The 17,597-nt window shown below is 45.9% G+C and overlaps 1 protein-coding gene across 2 annotated transcripts in view; it reads right to left on the bottom strand.

Moving 5' to 3' along the window:
• Positions 1–804: 804 nt before the first annotated feature.
• LOC140395422 (E3 ubiquitin/ISG15 ligase TRIM25-like) overlaps positions 805–17,597 on the bottom strand; it is a 45,519-nt gene continuing 28,726 nt past the window's right edge. The window contains exons 10-12 of one of the 2 annotated variants that reach the window (XM_072483154.1): positions 15,480–15,573; positions 13,056–13,186; positions 805–7,832 (exon numbers count right to left, since the gene is read on the bottom strand). In XM_072483154.1, the coding sequence (XP_072339255.1) occupies positions 7,734–7,832; positions 13,056–13,186; positions 15,480–15,573 (324 nt within the window). In that variant the 3' untranslated portion in view covers positions 805–7,733. Of the gene's footprint in view, positions 7,833–13,055; positions 13,240–15,479; positions 15,574–17,597 lie in introns of those variants that run through there. The other variant, XM_072483155.1, reaches the window with a different exon arrangement.

Here is a 17,597-nt window from a genome sequence, read left to right as displayed (position 1 = left end):
CCTCACCTTCTAACCATTGCTCCCGCCTCACAAAAGGAGGGTCAAGCTCCAATTCTACCTTCAAATGTTCAATGGCTGGGACAGTCAATCCACCGACTCGCTGTGGAGTTCAGCCAAACAACTGCCCCATGACATTTGACAGCATTTAAAAAAAAAAAATTTTGAGTACCCAATTTTGTTTTTCCCAATTAAGGGGCAATTTAGCGTGGCAAATCCACCTAACCTGCACATCTTTGGGTTGTGGGGGTGAAACCCATGCAGACACGGGCAGAATGAGCAAACTCCACACGGACAGTGACCGAGGGCCGGGATTCAAAACCAGGTCTTCAGCGCCGTAGGCAGCAGTGCTAACCACTGTGTCACGTGCCGCCCGACAACATATCTATTGCTGAATCCCCCACCCACCAAGACCCTGGGGGTCCACCAGCCACATCAATAGAGCTGTGGTTACAAGAGCAGGTATTCTGTGGCAATTGGTTCACCTAATGACCCCTCCCAAAAACCTTTTACAAAGCACAAGTCACGAGTGCGATGGAGTACTCTCCACTTGGCTGTCTGGATGCAGGTGCAAAAACACTCAAAAAGCTTGACACCATTCAGCACAAATCAGCCCACACAAATGGGTGCAACAGCCACCATCTTAACCGTTTATTCCCTCCACCACCGCGTGTCATGACCGCAGTAAGCACTTCTTACAGGATCAGCAATAAATGCTGGCTTTGCCATGGATGCACATATCCTGAGGCTGACAAAAAAAACATTATCTCGCGACACTGGAGTCTCCTGCATCAAAGATAGCCGACAAAAAGTAACTCAGATTTTATTTGAAAATAAATCACAATTCATGTAAACACACCAAGAAGGCATTGGGTACAAATAGATGACTCACAATAAAACACTTCCCACCTCTCTGTCATTGCTGCTGAGGCCTCCATTTACCAAAAAGATTTGGTCAAGTATTTTAATCAGAATAATTCATTAAACTATTGGAGAAGAATGTCCTTCAAGCAAGTTAAAACATTTGCAGCATACTCCGGACTTTTTAAGAGATATTTCAGCTGGTCAATGTTTTTGTAAACATAATAAACAGTGATGCAACATCCCGAGTTTGACTGGCCCAGTGCAGCATTATTTTAAAACGTGTCAAACCAATAATGGAGGCCCACGTCCTGTTTGCAATGAGACCTGAAGGCAAGTCCAGCCTGTGCATCTCAAAGTCACACGGCTTAGTTCAATTCCAGGCCAAGACTATACAGGGCTTTATACACAGGCAGTCAAACAAAATGCCTGCAAATGTCAGGTTGAATGAGGCTGACAAGGTACATGATGGAAGGCAAGTTCCAAATGGAAGTGGGTGACTTCGCAATAAAAGGAAACTGGAAAGGCCACTCTCACTTGCGCTGCTGTCCTAGAGGTTTCCTGTGCCTGACCTCTGAAGGGCAGGGTTAATCAATCTCCAAAAGCATACATAGTCTCAGTGTTACATTTTAAAGAAGGTAACTCCACATGGCTGCATCTCTGTGTTTTGTCTAAACATGGCAGGTAGAAGGTAGATCAAGAAAGTGGACATTTTTAAAAATGGATGAAATATCCAGCTGAGGAATTCATCTTGTTACAACATCTGGTAAAATAAAGAAGTCAACTGCCAGGAGCGTGCTTACAACAAACAGCTAACAATTTGGAAAGGTGGGATCCACCCGACATTCTTGATTTCTTTTTAGGAAATGGACAGTGGAAATCCTACACAATGTGATTCACCCAGAAAAGACGACTATTATTTAAGCTTCAAGCGTTGTTGGGTTTTCAGTGTCCAACCTGAGAAGGAGTTATGTTGCAGGTTGTGGAGTGATGAATGGGCTGCTGATTTTCTAGGTGTTCACTACTGTTCCTGGTGAGCATTTGTAAAGTTGGGAGTCAGCAACACAGTACAAACTGGCTAATTTTGCAGGCAATACCAAACTGAGGGAGCAGCTCAAAAATCACAAAATCAATTGGACAGAAGTTTAATCTGAATAACTAGTGCACATAGGAAGGGGGAAACAAGAGTAAAGTATCTCAGGCATGGTGCCAAATAGCTAAAGGTCAAGTCAAAAGCCATTTTGTCGTTCTAGGAGACAAAACCTCATGTTCGATCACTGCTGCGCACCATGCCACAAAGCAAAGAGATTCCTGAGCGATGGGGTAGGATTTTTAGTTTCCAAGGGAGCCAAGCATGAAAGGTGGGCATGAAAGTTTTTACCATCATCCAGCATGCCATTTTCTGGTGGGATGGGAGGGTGCAGCAGGGCTACCCACCTGCAACCAGCAGGCAGCCAAATAAGGGGGTAAATGGTCAGTTAAGGCCTATTGTCAGAGGCTAACAAGAATCTTACAGCTGGTCTCCAGGCACCCCTTCTTCCCCTCCCAAGGACTAGATAACTGGCTGGAGTTGTCCTTCCAGTAGCAGACTGTGGACCAATGTTCCAAGAAGGATTTGAGACCCTCTGCGCGTTCAGGTTTCCCCTCCATAATGGCGACCTGGCCATCGAGGGAATTTTCAAAATTTTACATACTTGGAGGTGTTACTTCCATCTTGGCAGACTCAGCTTCTTCCATGCCGGAGCACTTCCTATTGGCCCTGCGGAGTTGAGAGCCTGCCCACCATCCATAATTAGATGGCAAGCTCACCCTCTGGCCGCAAATTGGCCAATTCAGGGAAAATCACAGCCAAGTGCTTGTTCAGTGTGATGATGTGAACCACATTTGACCCACTGTTGAGGTCACAACCCAAAACTCAAATTCCTGCCGATCAAATCAAATTTGTCCTGTACAAGACAGAGGAAGTTATACTCACATTGAACTTTGCAGTCTGTGGTCAGAACCCATGGAGTACTGTGGGCAGTTCTGGTTGCCAGGCCACAATTGACTCAGAAGTCCAGGACAAAAATTGAGTGATTTTGGCTGTCAAACAATTTATAAAATTCCTATTTTACCGGCCAGATTTGATGGGCCAAATTCCCAGGTTCACCGACAAAGAACGGCCAGTTTGATTGGCACAGACGCAATCAGACAACACAGAGGCAGTGGATGGATCAGAGGAGGAGCAAGAGCTAGAACCAAGTGTCATCAATATACACAAGAAAGCTGACCAAATGGGGGTGGGGGGGGCGATGACAGGAAGAGAAGCCATTTCAGGAGTTCATCTGGCAGTGACTGGATGGGTAAGATTGCATCCAATATAAGGGCAATCCCACTGAGTTCAACAGCAGAGGACAGGGGCTGGAGATCAAGGTGATCTTATTAACAGCTGCAGAAAAATCCAAAAGGATGCCCTGCGTTCAAAGTGGGTAGCAGCTGTGACATTAATTTTGGTCTTTTCATTGCTGTTCCACTGGCAGAGACATTGTCATAGAAAACAAAACATAGGAGCTGCAATAAAAAAGATTGGCGTCAATTTTAAGGTAATTCAAGGAATTTGGAGGAAAGGGGGATTCGAAATAAGGTGGCGGTTTATGGAGGAGGCAGGTGTTGGTAACGGCCATTTCATGAAGAAAGGTAGACAGGGGGCGCAATCTACTGGCCTCATCGCGCCCGACTCTCACAAGATTTACAACATCCATTAGGCCTCGTGACATCACAATCGAGGCATCGCAATCTGGATCTCGCCCTCAATGGGTGTGATCCAGATTTTCATATTCAAGTGAATAGTTAGTCGCACTTGAATATGTCTACGTCGGAGTTACCCAAGGCGCGCAACTGAATGGTCTTGCCTCGGAGACACCGCCGTGGCGCCGTTCAGCAGTAGTTTCCATAAATGTGGACCACACGTGATGGCACTTGGGGCAGTCTCCCAGGCGATCAGAGGCCCTGGATGGTCGGGCTCTGGACAGGTGGTATCCTCCCGATGTCACCTGGGCATTGCCAGCCTGGCATCCACTTGGGTTCCCAAGTGGCACTGCCAGTTGCCCGTGTGCCAGATTACCATTGCCAGGGTGCCCTGCCCTTATGATGTGGGGTATAGGCAGGGCTCGAGGACTCCTAAATTGGTTAGTTGAGGTGGTCCAAAGGCCACGGTGGGAGTGAGGTAGAGAGATCGGGGCACCATTTTAAAATGGCGCCCCCATCTCTTCCTACCCTGGGGAGTTGAGCTTCTTAGTGCAGGAAACTAGTCGAAGAGCGGACTTGTTGGGGAGTTCCTCACCAAGGCCCGACAAACAAACAGAGTCCAAGTTTAAAGCGGGGTCATTCTCGGCGCTGCATGCACTGGGAAACACCCCGCTAAACACGCCCAAAATGGGACTCTATTTTTTCTTCATTAAAAATTGCACCGAGGGTCTGAGAAAAGGAAAGCATTTATGTCAGCCAGCATGGGAAGCTGAAAGGTCAATGTTTTAGTAGGAATATGGTCAAGCGACAGGAAGGTGAGTCGCAAGGACAACGCGATCTCAGAGGCACAGTGGATAGCACTGTGGCTCGTGGGGTTCCTCCGGGTTCTCCGGTTTCCTCCCACTGTCCAAAGATGTGCAGGTTAGGTGGATTGGCCATGACAAATTTTCCCTTAGGATATGGTTACAGAGCCTAGGTAGGGTGGTCTTTCAAAGTGTTGGTGCAGACCCAATGGGCCGAATGGCCTCTTTCTGCACTGCAGGGGTTCTATGATTCTAACATGCAAGACCAGGACTAGAATAACAAGAGCCCAATGGGCAAAGGAGTGTGTGAGAAGCAGCAGCAGAAAGAAATAAACAGACGTTCTCAATATAAAGAATTAATAAGTCCACAAAATCCAAGTACATGCAATGCGACCGGGGATAGGCATGTTGTAGTGTTCAATTGTTCTGCATTTGATTATGTGAGTCTGTTCATAATTGATATTCACCGTTTAATTGGTTAAGCCTGGGGGTGGACTCAGAGAAAAGTAAACAAAACTCTAGCAAGAGCTGGAATCCAGAGTTGAAGCATGGAGTAGATATTTTAAAGCACTGTAAATCAAACTTGTTCCACACCAGAACTTTGTGACATTTGGACATAGCTCTGAGATATAAAATTAAATGGGTTGAAGGGTTATGGAGAACAGGCAGGAAAGTAGAGTTGAGGCTGAGATGAGATAAGCCACGATCGTATTGAATGGCGGAGTGGGCTTGAGGGGCTGACTTGCCTACTCCTGCTCCTAGTTCTTATACAACATGGGTGAAGGAAGCAGTTGATACTGGACCAAGGAATAGGGGCTTATGCCTTGCTCAGCAGAATAATCCTGGAGTAGCAGGCGTTTTTAAACAGAGGAGGATGAGGTCTATTGACACTTGATGTTTATAGCCAGGTCTGGTGATGGGTAACTCAAGCAGCAGCAGTGTCCAGCTGAACTCTTGTCTGCAAAGGGGCTACCGTGGGAAAATGACAGGATGAGACAGAGGAAATATTTCACTGGGGATATTAAAGTTAGGGTAGGCAGGGGGGAGTATTCTGGCAAATGAGAGCCAAAAAACTAGACAGCTAGCAGTTGACAGTGACATTGTGGTACTCAGTGCAGAATGTTTTATAAGTAAAGTCAAAAAACTCATACCAGGCAGTGCAATCAGGTCTGGCTGTGAGATATGGGAGCAGGACACAGTTAGGTCAGTATGCATCTCTGTAATTCCTGCAAGAACTGTATTCCGCTGATTCACAAAAAAAAAGAGACAGACTCTACTTTCTCTAAATGTTATTCACCTCATCTCAAGTTCAGCAAGTTTTCAAAAGATCGCAGCTGACTGGTTTGGTGAACTAGCTTCAAATTCGTCCATCTTAATATCTCACCTTCACTGCTTGCTTTTGTCAGTAACAATTTGTGAATAAACATGTTTTAACAGTCTTGCTTGTTTTTAAAAAAGTGTTTTCGGTGGAATTGCTGATAACACCCGCTTTCTCAAAGCACAACATTGTAAAAGACTTTGCCACACTAGCACATGTTTCTGTTTCGAGAGAGTGAAGACTTGCCTGTTGGGAGCTCCAATTTGACTTTGTAGGTCAGCTCCCTGAAATCATTTAAGAAGGAGTTGAGGGATGCTGTGATGTTCAAGCGACTAAATGGGCCTTCTAAACGACTTGAGGTAAGATAGGCCGATTGGTCTTTCTCACCAGTAATTCATTTCATATAAAAGCTGATTGTTAGTCTCTTGGCCAATTTTCATTTGGTCGATAATAACCTGTAGGTGGTCAGCTAACTCTATTGGATATGAATACACTTCCAAATTAGCATCAAACCCACATCAGCTTGGACTTGAGAAGTTTGCATTATTTCTTGAGTCTATTTTTCACCTTGGTGTCAGAACTGAAGCTGGGAAAGCCGTGAGATATCAGAAAAATGTGGGGAGGCGGTAGCATAGTGGTATTGTCACCGGACTAGTAACCAGAAACCCAGGGTAATGCTCTGGGGACCCAGGTTCAAATCCCACCACTGCAGGTGTTGAAATTTGTATTAAATAATTACCTGGAATTAAAAGTCTAATGACAACCAAGAAACAAACAATTGTCACAAAAACCCATCTGGTTAAAGAGAAGGAAATCTGCCATCCTTACCTGGTCTGGCTTACATGTGATCCACAGAATGTGATGTGACTCTTAACTGCCCCCTCAATTCGGGATGAGCAATAAATGCTGCTCAGACTGCAACGCCCACGTGCCGCGAACGAATCTTTAAAAAATGTTACTGTGTGTGGTTTTTAAATCCTTCCTTTTACAAATCAACATCTGATTCTACAGGTATTGTGATTTGCTTCTCTGGAGCTCACTTCAATTGCAACCCGCTCCCCCAACCAGAACGTACCCAGCAAGGCAGCTGGCTCTCAGTTGTGTCTCTCTCTCACCATGCAAGCACCGGCTACAGACGAAATCTGAAAACCAAGCTGAAGCTCTTCACACTGATTGCCGGTTTGAAAAACCTCCAGGTTCTCAGTCCAAGAATCATGTTCCCAGAAGGTAAAAAATATATTTCACAGTGCAAGGCGGATGGTTTACAGCATTTTAAATTGCACTTATAAAAATGTACTGTCTAAATGGTGAATGAGGCAGTGTGTAAAAAAAAAATGTACTTGCCTATGGTTTTATTAAAATATGTGCATCTATTTAAGAACTCCCATTTTTGAAGGTGAATTTAAAAGAGCAAAAATGATGTGAGGAAAATGTTTTCACTCAGAGGGTGGTTGGAGTCTGGAACGAACTTCCTGAGAGGGTGGTGGAGGCAGGTTCAATAGAGGTATTCAGCAGGGGATTGGATTGCTATCTGAAAAGAAAATGTGCAAGGTTACGAGGCTAAGGGAGGGTAGTGGGACTAGGTAGAATGCGCTTTCAACGAGCCAGTGCAGGCTCGATGGGCCGCATGGCCTCCGGCTGCACTGCAAAGATTCTGTAATTCCTTAAAATGAAGGATGTCAGTGCTGGGAATGATAGAGGTTTCAGTTTCTCACATTCATTGGCAGCGCTTCCCCACTAGATGAGGAGGGGAAACCCTATATTCAGCTATCCTCCCGGCTGCTCTAATTGAGATTGAGAATTCAGTGCTAATGCCAGTGTTGGACTGTGGACAGTTTCACTTGGTGGATGCCTGACCAACATCAACTGGCTTCAACGTCACCAAAAGACCCTGCGAGTTGTCAGATTTTGGCCCATGCTAGATTCAAGTTATGGCGATGAAAGCGCAGTGTGTTAATCCGCTCCGCAGTCCAGGACCCTACTGTAAATTAATCGCACAGCATCTTCGCGGTGCGAGCTTCTGCTTCTCATTTCTTCTGTTTAGAGGTAGCCACAACCAAATTTGTTCTCTGAAGGAAGTCTTTCTGAGCCTGATGCCTCTGCAAAACCACCACAGCTTCGTCAACCTGGGCAGAATCACAGAGCAGAAAGACCGTAAGAATAACAGGTGGAGCACTGAGCATTACGGAGTTAATGCAATTGGCATTCTTCACCGGATCATTAAATAATACATTGTATTAAGCAGAACACTTGATGTAACTGATGTTAGTAATGTAGATTCTTAATTAATTTAGCTTCAGTAACAGTGAGCTCTCAGTTTCAGAAACAAGATAAAGAATTACATTTATATGTAACCTGCTGTGAAACAGGCTGTGATTCCTCCATTTACAATTACAATGGCCATACCATGAATCAGTTCAAGCCACTGGAGAGACGTTGTTCGGACAACGAGGGGAAGATGGCAACTGTTAATCTATATCAGTCAAATCAAATCACTACAAATTACTGACATCCAGTATTGGATAAGCAGAAATTTCCCCTCATAAATATTGCAAAGGCCAAAGTCATTTTCTACAGTCCCTGCCATAAACTCCATTCCCTTGTCACTCTCTCTCTCTCTCTATCTGCCTGAGGCTGAATCCATTGTACACAACTTTGGTGTCACATTGCTGGAACCCTTATCCATAACCTTTGTTACCACTCGACTTGGCTATTCCAGTGTACTCCCGGCTAGCCTCCCATCTTCCACTTTTTCTAAACTCATGTTCATCTTAAAACCCTGCTGCCCCTATCCTAAGTCGCAGTGAATCCTATACATGGTCCCCCTTGCACTCACTGACCTACACACTCCCAGTTCAACAATAACTCAATTTTAAAATTCTCATCCTTGCTTTCAATCTCTCCTTGGCCTCACCCCTCCCCTCCCCGTCTCTGCAACCTTCTCCTGCCCTATAACCAGCTAAGAACTCTGCACCCCTTCAATTTTGGCCTCTCGCTCATCCACAATTTTAAGTGTTCCAGCATTGGTGGCCGTGCTTTCAGCTTCTGACTGCCAAAGGTCTGGGATTCCCTCCTTAAACCTCTCTGCCACTTTCCTCCTCGAGCACGCTGCTTGAAACCAACCTCTTTGACCAAACATTTGGTCACCTTCACTTGTGGGAAATGGTGTCCAATCTTGTCCGATGACACTGCTATGAAATGCTTTGGGAAATTTTGTTACGCTATGGGTGCTCTCTAAATGCAAGTTCTTGTTATGTGAAGGGATTGTTAGTACATTAGTTGTACGTCAAACATTGAAGTAGCTTAGAGGAGGGTGCAGCATTGGGAGGACCATGATATTGAATCCGGAGGACTCCATTTGGTGTGGGTCACGTGAAGAGGATGGAGTAAGATGTGACCAAAAACCACTCCCACAATTTATGTAATTGCTCCCTATATAAAGTGCTGATATCGGGTTAAAAGGTTCAGATTTTTGACAATCACTGTTTTGGGGTCTATTCTAATGCTCAACATATATTCCAAATGTATAAATTAAGTCCCAGATGACCATAGGCTGCTTTTCTCTTAGAGCTGACTGGTGGTGATTTAACCTGAGGATCGCCATACTTCAAGCGAGCGACAAGGTTGAGAAGATGGGGCCGTCATGAATAACCTCAGCCAGTACGGGAATTGAACCCATGCTGCTGGCCTTGTTTTGCATCACAAACCAACTTTCCAGCCAACTGAGCGAAACACGGTCCCCAAATGTCTAAACCCCGAGGAAAACACAATCATAAAGAAACCAAAGCTGACACTTCATTGACAGCAGTGTCCAAAACTGCTGCTGCAAACAATATGGCAGTTTCCCGCGCTGAATTTAGTTCAGTCAGCACACTTGCAAACTCACAAGGGCACTACTCCCGCTGGACTCTGTTCAGAACTTCATTCCTCCAACAGTCACTCTCTACGAGCCTCTGTTGCTTCCTTCAGTCAAAAGCTGCAGGATGTTGCACAGGAGCTACCAGCGCGAGTGACAGAATTGTGACTCTGGAGACCCGCTGCACCCAGCTGGAAGCCCAAAGCACTAAATTGTCGTTGAAGGTGGGTGACCTGGAGAATCGCAGTGGAAGACAACATTTAAGGGGCTGGATTCTCCGCCGACGGGATGCTCCGTTTTGCCGGCAGCCGAGGGGTTTCCCGACGGCGTGGGGCTGCCCCATAATGGGAAACCCCATTGACCAGCTGGCGTAACGGAGCATCCCGCCGGCAGGGTGAAACAGAAATGTGGCATGGCGGGGCGGGGAATCCAGCCCAAGGACACTCTCCAGTGCGGAACAGGAAAACCCTCCAACCTTTATTGAGGCATTTCTTTTGGAGGTTTTCGGCAAGGCGAGTTTCGATTCACCACTGGTAGTGAATAGAGCTCATCGCTCTTTGGCTTCGCAGCTATTGCATGGCAAGACTCCAAGGCCGATAATACTAAGACTGCACCACTGTAGAACAAAGGGGCAAATTATGCATCTGTCTAGAGAAAACGGTCGACTATACTTTTGTGGAAGCAAGATACAAATCTACCCTGCCCAAAGTGTGGATCCGGCCCCTGTTGCGGAGAATACAAATCTGTCAAAGCCCAACTTTGTCAAGTCAGACTTAAATATGTTTTTTTCTAGCCCGCTTGCCTGCGTGTAACTCTCAACGGAGCGAATAAGGTTTTCAACACACCGTAAGGATCTTCAGCCTTTTTTGGGGACACAATTGTGTGAGGGCCCTTTATTTCCCATTTCTTTACTTTTGCTGTTATCATTTTGATCCATGGGTGCTTAATAGACATATATCTTTAAGTCGAGGCGGGCAAGTGAGGAATTCAAAAGTTACAAAAAAGAGAACACTGTGCTAACTTTGAACAGCAGAACTCAGACTTTTTTGGCATCCGAGAGATCGATGGGACTCGAGTCGATTGGTTGGCTGGTGACCAAAATGAGTTGGCCAAAAGGCATATTCTGCTGGGTAACAGGCAGTGATGGGATCCTGCCCGAGTGGGATGATTTTCAGAGACCCAGGGGAAGAACAGTTGGAGCCCTGGATGTTCAGAGGAACGAAGAAGTTGCTCTCTCTCTCCCTTGTGCTTTTCTCCAGAAACGCTTCATAGCTGGATGCAGAATCTGAATGAATCTACAGTGAAATCCTCAAACTGAAAGCTTAGATTGAAGGAAGGTGTGTTATAAGACAACCATCTGAAACAGAGACTTTTATCCCTTTTACTTATTCTTTTATTCTGTCAGAATCGGCCACAAAACACGGAGAGTGAAAAAGCTGTACCTTTTAACCTAATAACAGAAATTTTTATAGGGATAAATTGCATGGTCCTGATGGACTTGATCCTCAGGTCTTAAAAGAGTTAGCCAATGGGATAGTAGATTCATTGGTGTTAATTTTCCAAAATTAGTGAGAGTCTGGAAAACAGGAAATTATAATTGACGTAGTTGACTTCTGCCATGGGGAAGGTATTAGAATCGATCATTAAAGAGGATATAACTGGGCACTTAGACAAGTTCCAGGTAATTGGGGAATAGTCAGCATGGTATTATGAAAGGGAAATCATGTTTGACCAATTTACTAGAGTTCTTTGAAGAAATAACATGTGCTGTGGATAGAGGGGAGCCTGTAGGTGTATTGTACTTGGATTTCTAAAAAGAATTTGATAAGGTGCCACATCAAAGATAATTGCTAAAAAAAAAAAGTGCATGGTATAGGGGATAATCTATTAGCCTGGATTGAAGATTGGCTGGCTGATAGAAAACAGAGTGTGCATTAATGGGTCGCGCAAAGTCCTGCAGGAGTCTTTGCTGAGGCCTCAACCTTTTACAATTTACATTCATGATTCAGATGAAGGGAGCGAAGGTATCATAGTTAAATTGCAGATGATACAAGGATAGGCTTGTGAAGGAGACAAACGGAGTTTGCAGGTGGATAGAGATAGGTTGAGTGAATGGGCAATAATCTGGTAGATGGCGTATAATGTGGGAAGGGGTAGCAGGAAGAATAATAAAGCAGAATACTTAAATGGAGAACAACTGCAGAATGCTCAAGTGCAGAGGGATTTGGGTGTTCCCGTCCATGAGTCAGAAAAAGTTAGTAGGCAGGTGCAGCATGTAATCAAGAAGATTAATAGATTGCTATTCTTTATTAGGTCAGCAATTGAACATTAAAAGTAAGGTTGTTATGCTTCAGTTATACAGGGCATTGCTCAGACTGCATCTTGAATTTGTGCAGTTTTGGTTTCCTTATTTGAGGAAGAATGTAAATACATTGAAGGCGGTTCAGAGCAAGTTTACTAGATTGATACCAGGAATGAGCAGATTGTCTTATGAGGATAAGTTGGAAAGGCTTGTTTGCACTGGAGTTTATCAGAGTGATTGAAGTATATAAGATCCTGGAAGGTATGGATGAGTCTAGAACTAGGGGTCCCCGTTTTAAAATTAGGAATCACCCTTTTATAGGAGAGAGATGAGAGGATTTTTTTTTCTCTCAGAAGGTTGTGCGACTCTACCTCATCGAGGCAGGGTCACTGAATGTTTTTAAGGCAGGGGTAGATAATTTTTTGTTAGGCAAGGGAATCAAAGGTTATCGGAAGTAGATGGAAATGTGGAATTCAACACAAACAGATCTCATTGAATGGCGGAGCAGGCTCGAGGGGCTGAATGGCCTACTTGTGCTCTTATTTTGTATATTCATATGTAAATTCTGGGAGCTGTCTTTGGCCATGTCTTACTCCATTCCCCTTCCATGTGATACACATACTGGCCTCCCCGAACAGGCGGCAACTAGGGGCTTTTCACAGTAACTTCATTGAAGCCTACTTGTGACAATAAGCGATTATTACTATTACACCACTCTGCTTTTTAATATCGGGGCCGGTTTAGCTCAGTTGCTTGCACAGCTAGTTTGTGATGCAGAACAAGGCCTCACAGCCCTGGTTAAATGTCCATACTGGCTGAGATTATTCTCAATCACGCCCCTCGCCTGAGGTGTGGCGGTCCTCAGGTTAAATCACTACCAGTCAGCTCCCCCCCTCAAAGGGGAAAGCAGCCCATGATCATCTGGGACTATGGCGACTTTACTTACTTTTAATATTCATTCCCATAGCACCTGAATACTTTACACCATACAAATCTGATTATTTCATATGGCGTTACTGAAGATACCGTGGTGATAAAATAATTAAACTGTTTATTAATATATTTATTTCAAATAAACTAATCTGACTTTTATATTAGCATTCCTCTGATTGCAGTTTATTTACATGGAGTCAAAATCCTAGCCTCATGCAATTCCAACCATCCCATTCGAAATTCTTCCAGTTCAAGTACCTTTGAGCGAAGAGAATCTGAGCATTCCAAATACTTTAATAATTCCGAGTTATCCAACTCCAGCAGCATTCCAGTGATTTTTCCCGCCATGGAAGGATGTAGAATTTGTATCAATGGGAAAAGGCGTTCACCTGAATATATATTCACAGAACACAGAAGGTGGATCTTAGTGACAATCAAACTCCTGTCACAAAAGGAAAAATAGAAAGGTTTATTTCCCTGTTTCACAGGAACATTTAAAAAAATTATTTCATGGGCTCTGGGTGCCATCAGCAAGGCCAGCATCTGTTGCCAATCCTCGAGAAGGCGGTGGGGAGCCAACCTGTTGAAACTACTGCAGTCCATGTGATAAAGGTACATCCACAATGCTTTTTTTCCCCCTTAAATTTAGAGTACCCAATTATGTTTTTCCAATTAAGGGGCAATTTAGCATGGCCAATCCGCCTAACCTGCACATCTTTGGGTTGTGGGGGTGAGACCCACACAGACACGGGGAAAATGTGCCAACTCCACACGTCAGTGACTCGGGGCCGGGATCGAATCTGGGTCCTTGGCGTTGTGAGGCAGCAGTGCTAACCACCTCGCCACCATGCCATCCTCGGTACACCCACAATGATGTTACGGATAAGGAAGTTCCAAGATTTTGACCCACCAACAGTGAAAGAACTACGCCGTAGTTCCAAGTCAGGATGTTGTCTGGCTTGCAGGGGTACTTGCAAGTGATGGAGTTCTCATGTATCTGGTGCCCTGCTCCTTCCAGATGGTAGAGGTCACAGGTTTGGAGTATTCCGTTGAAGGAGCCTTGGTGAGTTTGTGCAGTGCATCTTGTAGATGGTACACCCTGCTACGACTGTGAGTCAGAGGTGGAGGGAATAATGTTCATCTTCCCATGTGCTAGGGTATGGCTCCAACCAGCGGAGAATTTTCCCCTTGATTCCCATTGCTAGGACCCCTTGATGCCAATCAATTGCTTCCTTGATGTCAAGGGCAGACACTCTCATGTCACCTCTGAAATAATTTTATCCTGTCCGCTCTATCTCTTCTGCCCATAATTTTGTACACCTCAATTAAGTCATCCCTCAGCCTTCTTTGTTCCAAGGAAAATACCAACCATTCCAATCTCACCTCGTAGCAACACTTTTCTAGCCTGGCAACATTCTTGTGTACCTCCTCTGCACACTCTCCAGAACAATTATTTCCTTCCTGTAATAAGATGACCAAAACTGCACACAATACTCCAGTTGTGACCTCACCAGTATTTTATACAATTCCAACATGTTATCCTTACTTTTATATTCTAAACCTCTGTCAGTGAAGGAGAGAATTCCATTTGCTTTCTTAACAACTTTGTTTACTTTAACTGCTGTCTTTAGGGACCCGTGTACTTGTATGCCAAGATCTCTCACTTCATCTACCCCTCTTAGTATATTCCCATTTATTGTGTACTCCCTATAACTGCTTGACCTCGCTAAATGCATGACCTCTGATTTCTCTGTGTTAAAATCCATCTGCCACTTTACCGCCCACTTCACCAACCCATCGATATAATTTTGGAGATTATAGCTTCCCTTTACACTACCACTACTCGGCTAATCTTTGTGTCATCCGCAAATTTCCCAATCGTGTCCCTCAGGTTTGCGTCCAAATCTTAAATATACAACACAAACAGTAAGGGTCCCAACACCAAGCCCTGTGGAACACCACTTGAAATAATTTTCTATTCACAAGGGCAGCCATCGACCATTACCCTTTGTGAAGTACGACGTTGCTTTAATAAATCCATGTTGACCATCCCTACTGGTCCATGCTTTTCTAAATGACAGCTAATCCTATCTCTCAGGATTGATTCTACTAATTTGGCACCACCAGCATAAGACTAACTGACCTTTAATTGTTTGGCACTTTCTTCAATCCCTTTTCAAACAATAGAACTATGTTTGCATTTCTCGTGAGGATTGGAAAATCTACCTCCGAGCATCTACTATCTCCTCCTTAACTACCTTCAGCAGCCAGGGAAACAATCCATCTGGCCGTGGCGACTTATCAACTTTCAAGGATTCCAACCTCCTGAGTACTACCTCTCTCTTAGTGTTGGTGCAGGCAAGAAAAGGGCTGTGTGGTCTGCCGGCTATTCCCACCTTATTTTCAAACACTTCAAGAAAACAAATGTTTGTGGCGGGTCCCGTGCTGTTACGCAGGCAGGGCATACTGTGAGAACACGCAAAATCCGGCCCTGATAAATGCACATTATTGTTGTATTGTGAGGATGGGCACATCATGAGGAATTTAGTGTGGTGCGAGTAGTATTGAGTTTAGCCTTAATTTGGGCAATATAATGTGCAGCTTTGATTCAATTGATCTATTTTCCACTTCATTATTTTCACTGAAAAGATGGCATTTCTGGACTGACTAAATTTCACAAACCCAATAGTTGCTTCTGTTCCTGGAAGGGGAGTGCTGAAAGCACCGTGGCTGTGAGAGACTCCGGCTCCTTAACTGAAGTATTAGAATGCGGCAGCTGAAAAAAACAGTAAGAGATTTAATGGGACTTGAATCAAGTTTTGCACTCACCGCCGCACATGCTCCCTGCTGCGCTTTGCCCCTATAAAGATGATGGCCGTGCATGCTTCACCAGGAGCTCCAAGCCAGCTCCACATTAGGGTTCACAGCAGGACTGCTGCTGCACACATAAGTTTAGAAATACAGGGCAAATTCAGTCCCAGGGAAGAAACAAGTGGGCCATAGGACAATGTGCGAAATGACGTGAACACTCCATGAATAAATAGGACAGGCGGTTATCCAATCTGCACTAGCCACCTCCATGCAGAATATGGCCTATTCCTAGGGCTACGTTTCCTGGGGGAAAAAGACATTTGAAAATGGTTTTCTTTGAATGATTTTCATGTGTACTTTGAGCTGAATGTGAATTTGTAAACGTTCCCCCATATGAAAATAAAGTTCTTGTACCATACACACTTCTTGTCTACAATGTCTTGCTTCCTGCTGACACATTGTGTCATTCTTCAGATCTACTCGTGACTAATTCCTATGCTCATTTGTAATGATGTTCCCCATAAATTGGGCATGTGAACTATTTTCTCCTCCCAGTGGTGGTGCTGTAGAGCCTAGCTTTGATTTAGCTGCCTTTTTGTCTATGTTTTAATGAACTCTCCCTCTCCGCTTCCAAAATTGGTGTACATCTAGTTATTAAATAATATAAAAGTATTATATAAAATTAAGAAAAAATTGTATCAATTAAAATTGGTGATGAAATTACACCTGTTAATCCTGGTGCAACAATCTCCGATCCAGCAGCCCTTAAGGTTATATTTGATTGTGACTCATTGTAACATCACAGTGTTCCTTTAAAGGCTGTCCCATTGCTGACATGGGGCGGGATTCTCCGACCTCCCGCCGGGTCGGAGAATCGCCAGGGGCCGGCGTGAATCCCGCCGTCTCCTGAAGTCTCCGAACGCTGAAAAGTCGGTGAGGCGTCAATCGCGCCGCCCGCCTCGGAGAATGGCGGGGGCCGGCGCGACGCTATAGACCCCGGGGCAGCCGGATGGGCCGAAGTCCCGCCGACGGTAAATCAAAACACCTATATAACGCCATCAACCAGCGCTGATGGTTGACGCCGTACAGCGTGGAGGTAGGTCACGGCGTGGGGGGGTGGCCGCAGGAGAAGTGACAGTGTGGCCCCAGTTTGTGTGTGTGGGAGATGGGGGGGGGGGGGGGGGGGGGGGAGGGCGCGGTGGGGAGGGCGGCTGTTGGGGGGGGGGAAAGAGTGCCGGGGGGGAGGTGGGGGTGAGTGCGAGTGCCGGGGAGGGGGGGTGAGTGCCGGGGAGGGGGACTGAGTGCCGGGGAGGGGGACTGAGTGCCGGGGAGGGGGACTGAGTGCCGGGGAGGGGGACTGAGTGCCGGGGAGGGGGGTTGAGAGCGAGTGCCAGAAAGGGGGGAGAGTGCCGGGGAGGGGAGGTCAGTGCCGGGGAGGGGAGGAGGAGGAGGAGCGTGCCAAAGAGGCGGCGCAGGCTGCCGCAGAGGAGCAGGCAGCAGCCACCCAGGCTGGAGGGCAACCCGCCGGATAGGACGAGGAGAAGGAGGAGCACGAAGAGGAGGAGGAGCACGAGGAGAGGGAGGAGGACGTTGTGGCGCCACGGCGAGGCCCCGGAGGCCCCAAGTGTACCGGCCCCGTTTGTCGTAACAGGACCTCACAGACCGGGAATGCAGGAGGAGACTTCGGATGAGCCGGGAAACCGTGGCACACATTTGTCACATGCTGGCACGCCTGACACCGTGTGGCACTGGGGGAGGACACCCTCTCCCCGTGTCCGTCAAGCTTATGGTGGCCCTGAACTTTTATGCCACGGGGTCATTCCAGGCGCCGAGTGAGGACCTGTCCGGCATCTCGCAGACATCGGTGCATCCGGACAGTGATAGACGCCCATTATGCCATTGTGGACCACTACATCCGGTTCACTGTGGACCGGGCCAGCCAGGATGCCCGGGCCGTGGGCTTCTCTGCCGTGGCCGGTTTTCCCATGG

Source organism: Scyliorhinus torazame, chromosome 18 (genome assembly GCF_047496885.1).
Source record: "Scyliorhinus torazame isolate Kashiwa2021f chromosome 18, sScyTor2.1, whole genome shotgun sequence".
NCBI classification, from domain to species: domain Eukaryota; kingdom Metazoa; phylum Chordata; class Chondrichthyes; order Carcharhiniformes; family Scyliorhinidae; genus Scyliorhinus; species Scyliorhinus torazame.
This window is presented reverse-complemented; position numbering and strand designations above follow the sequence as displayed.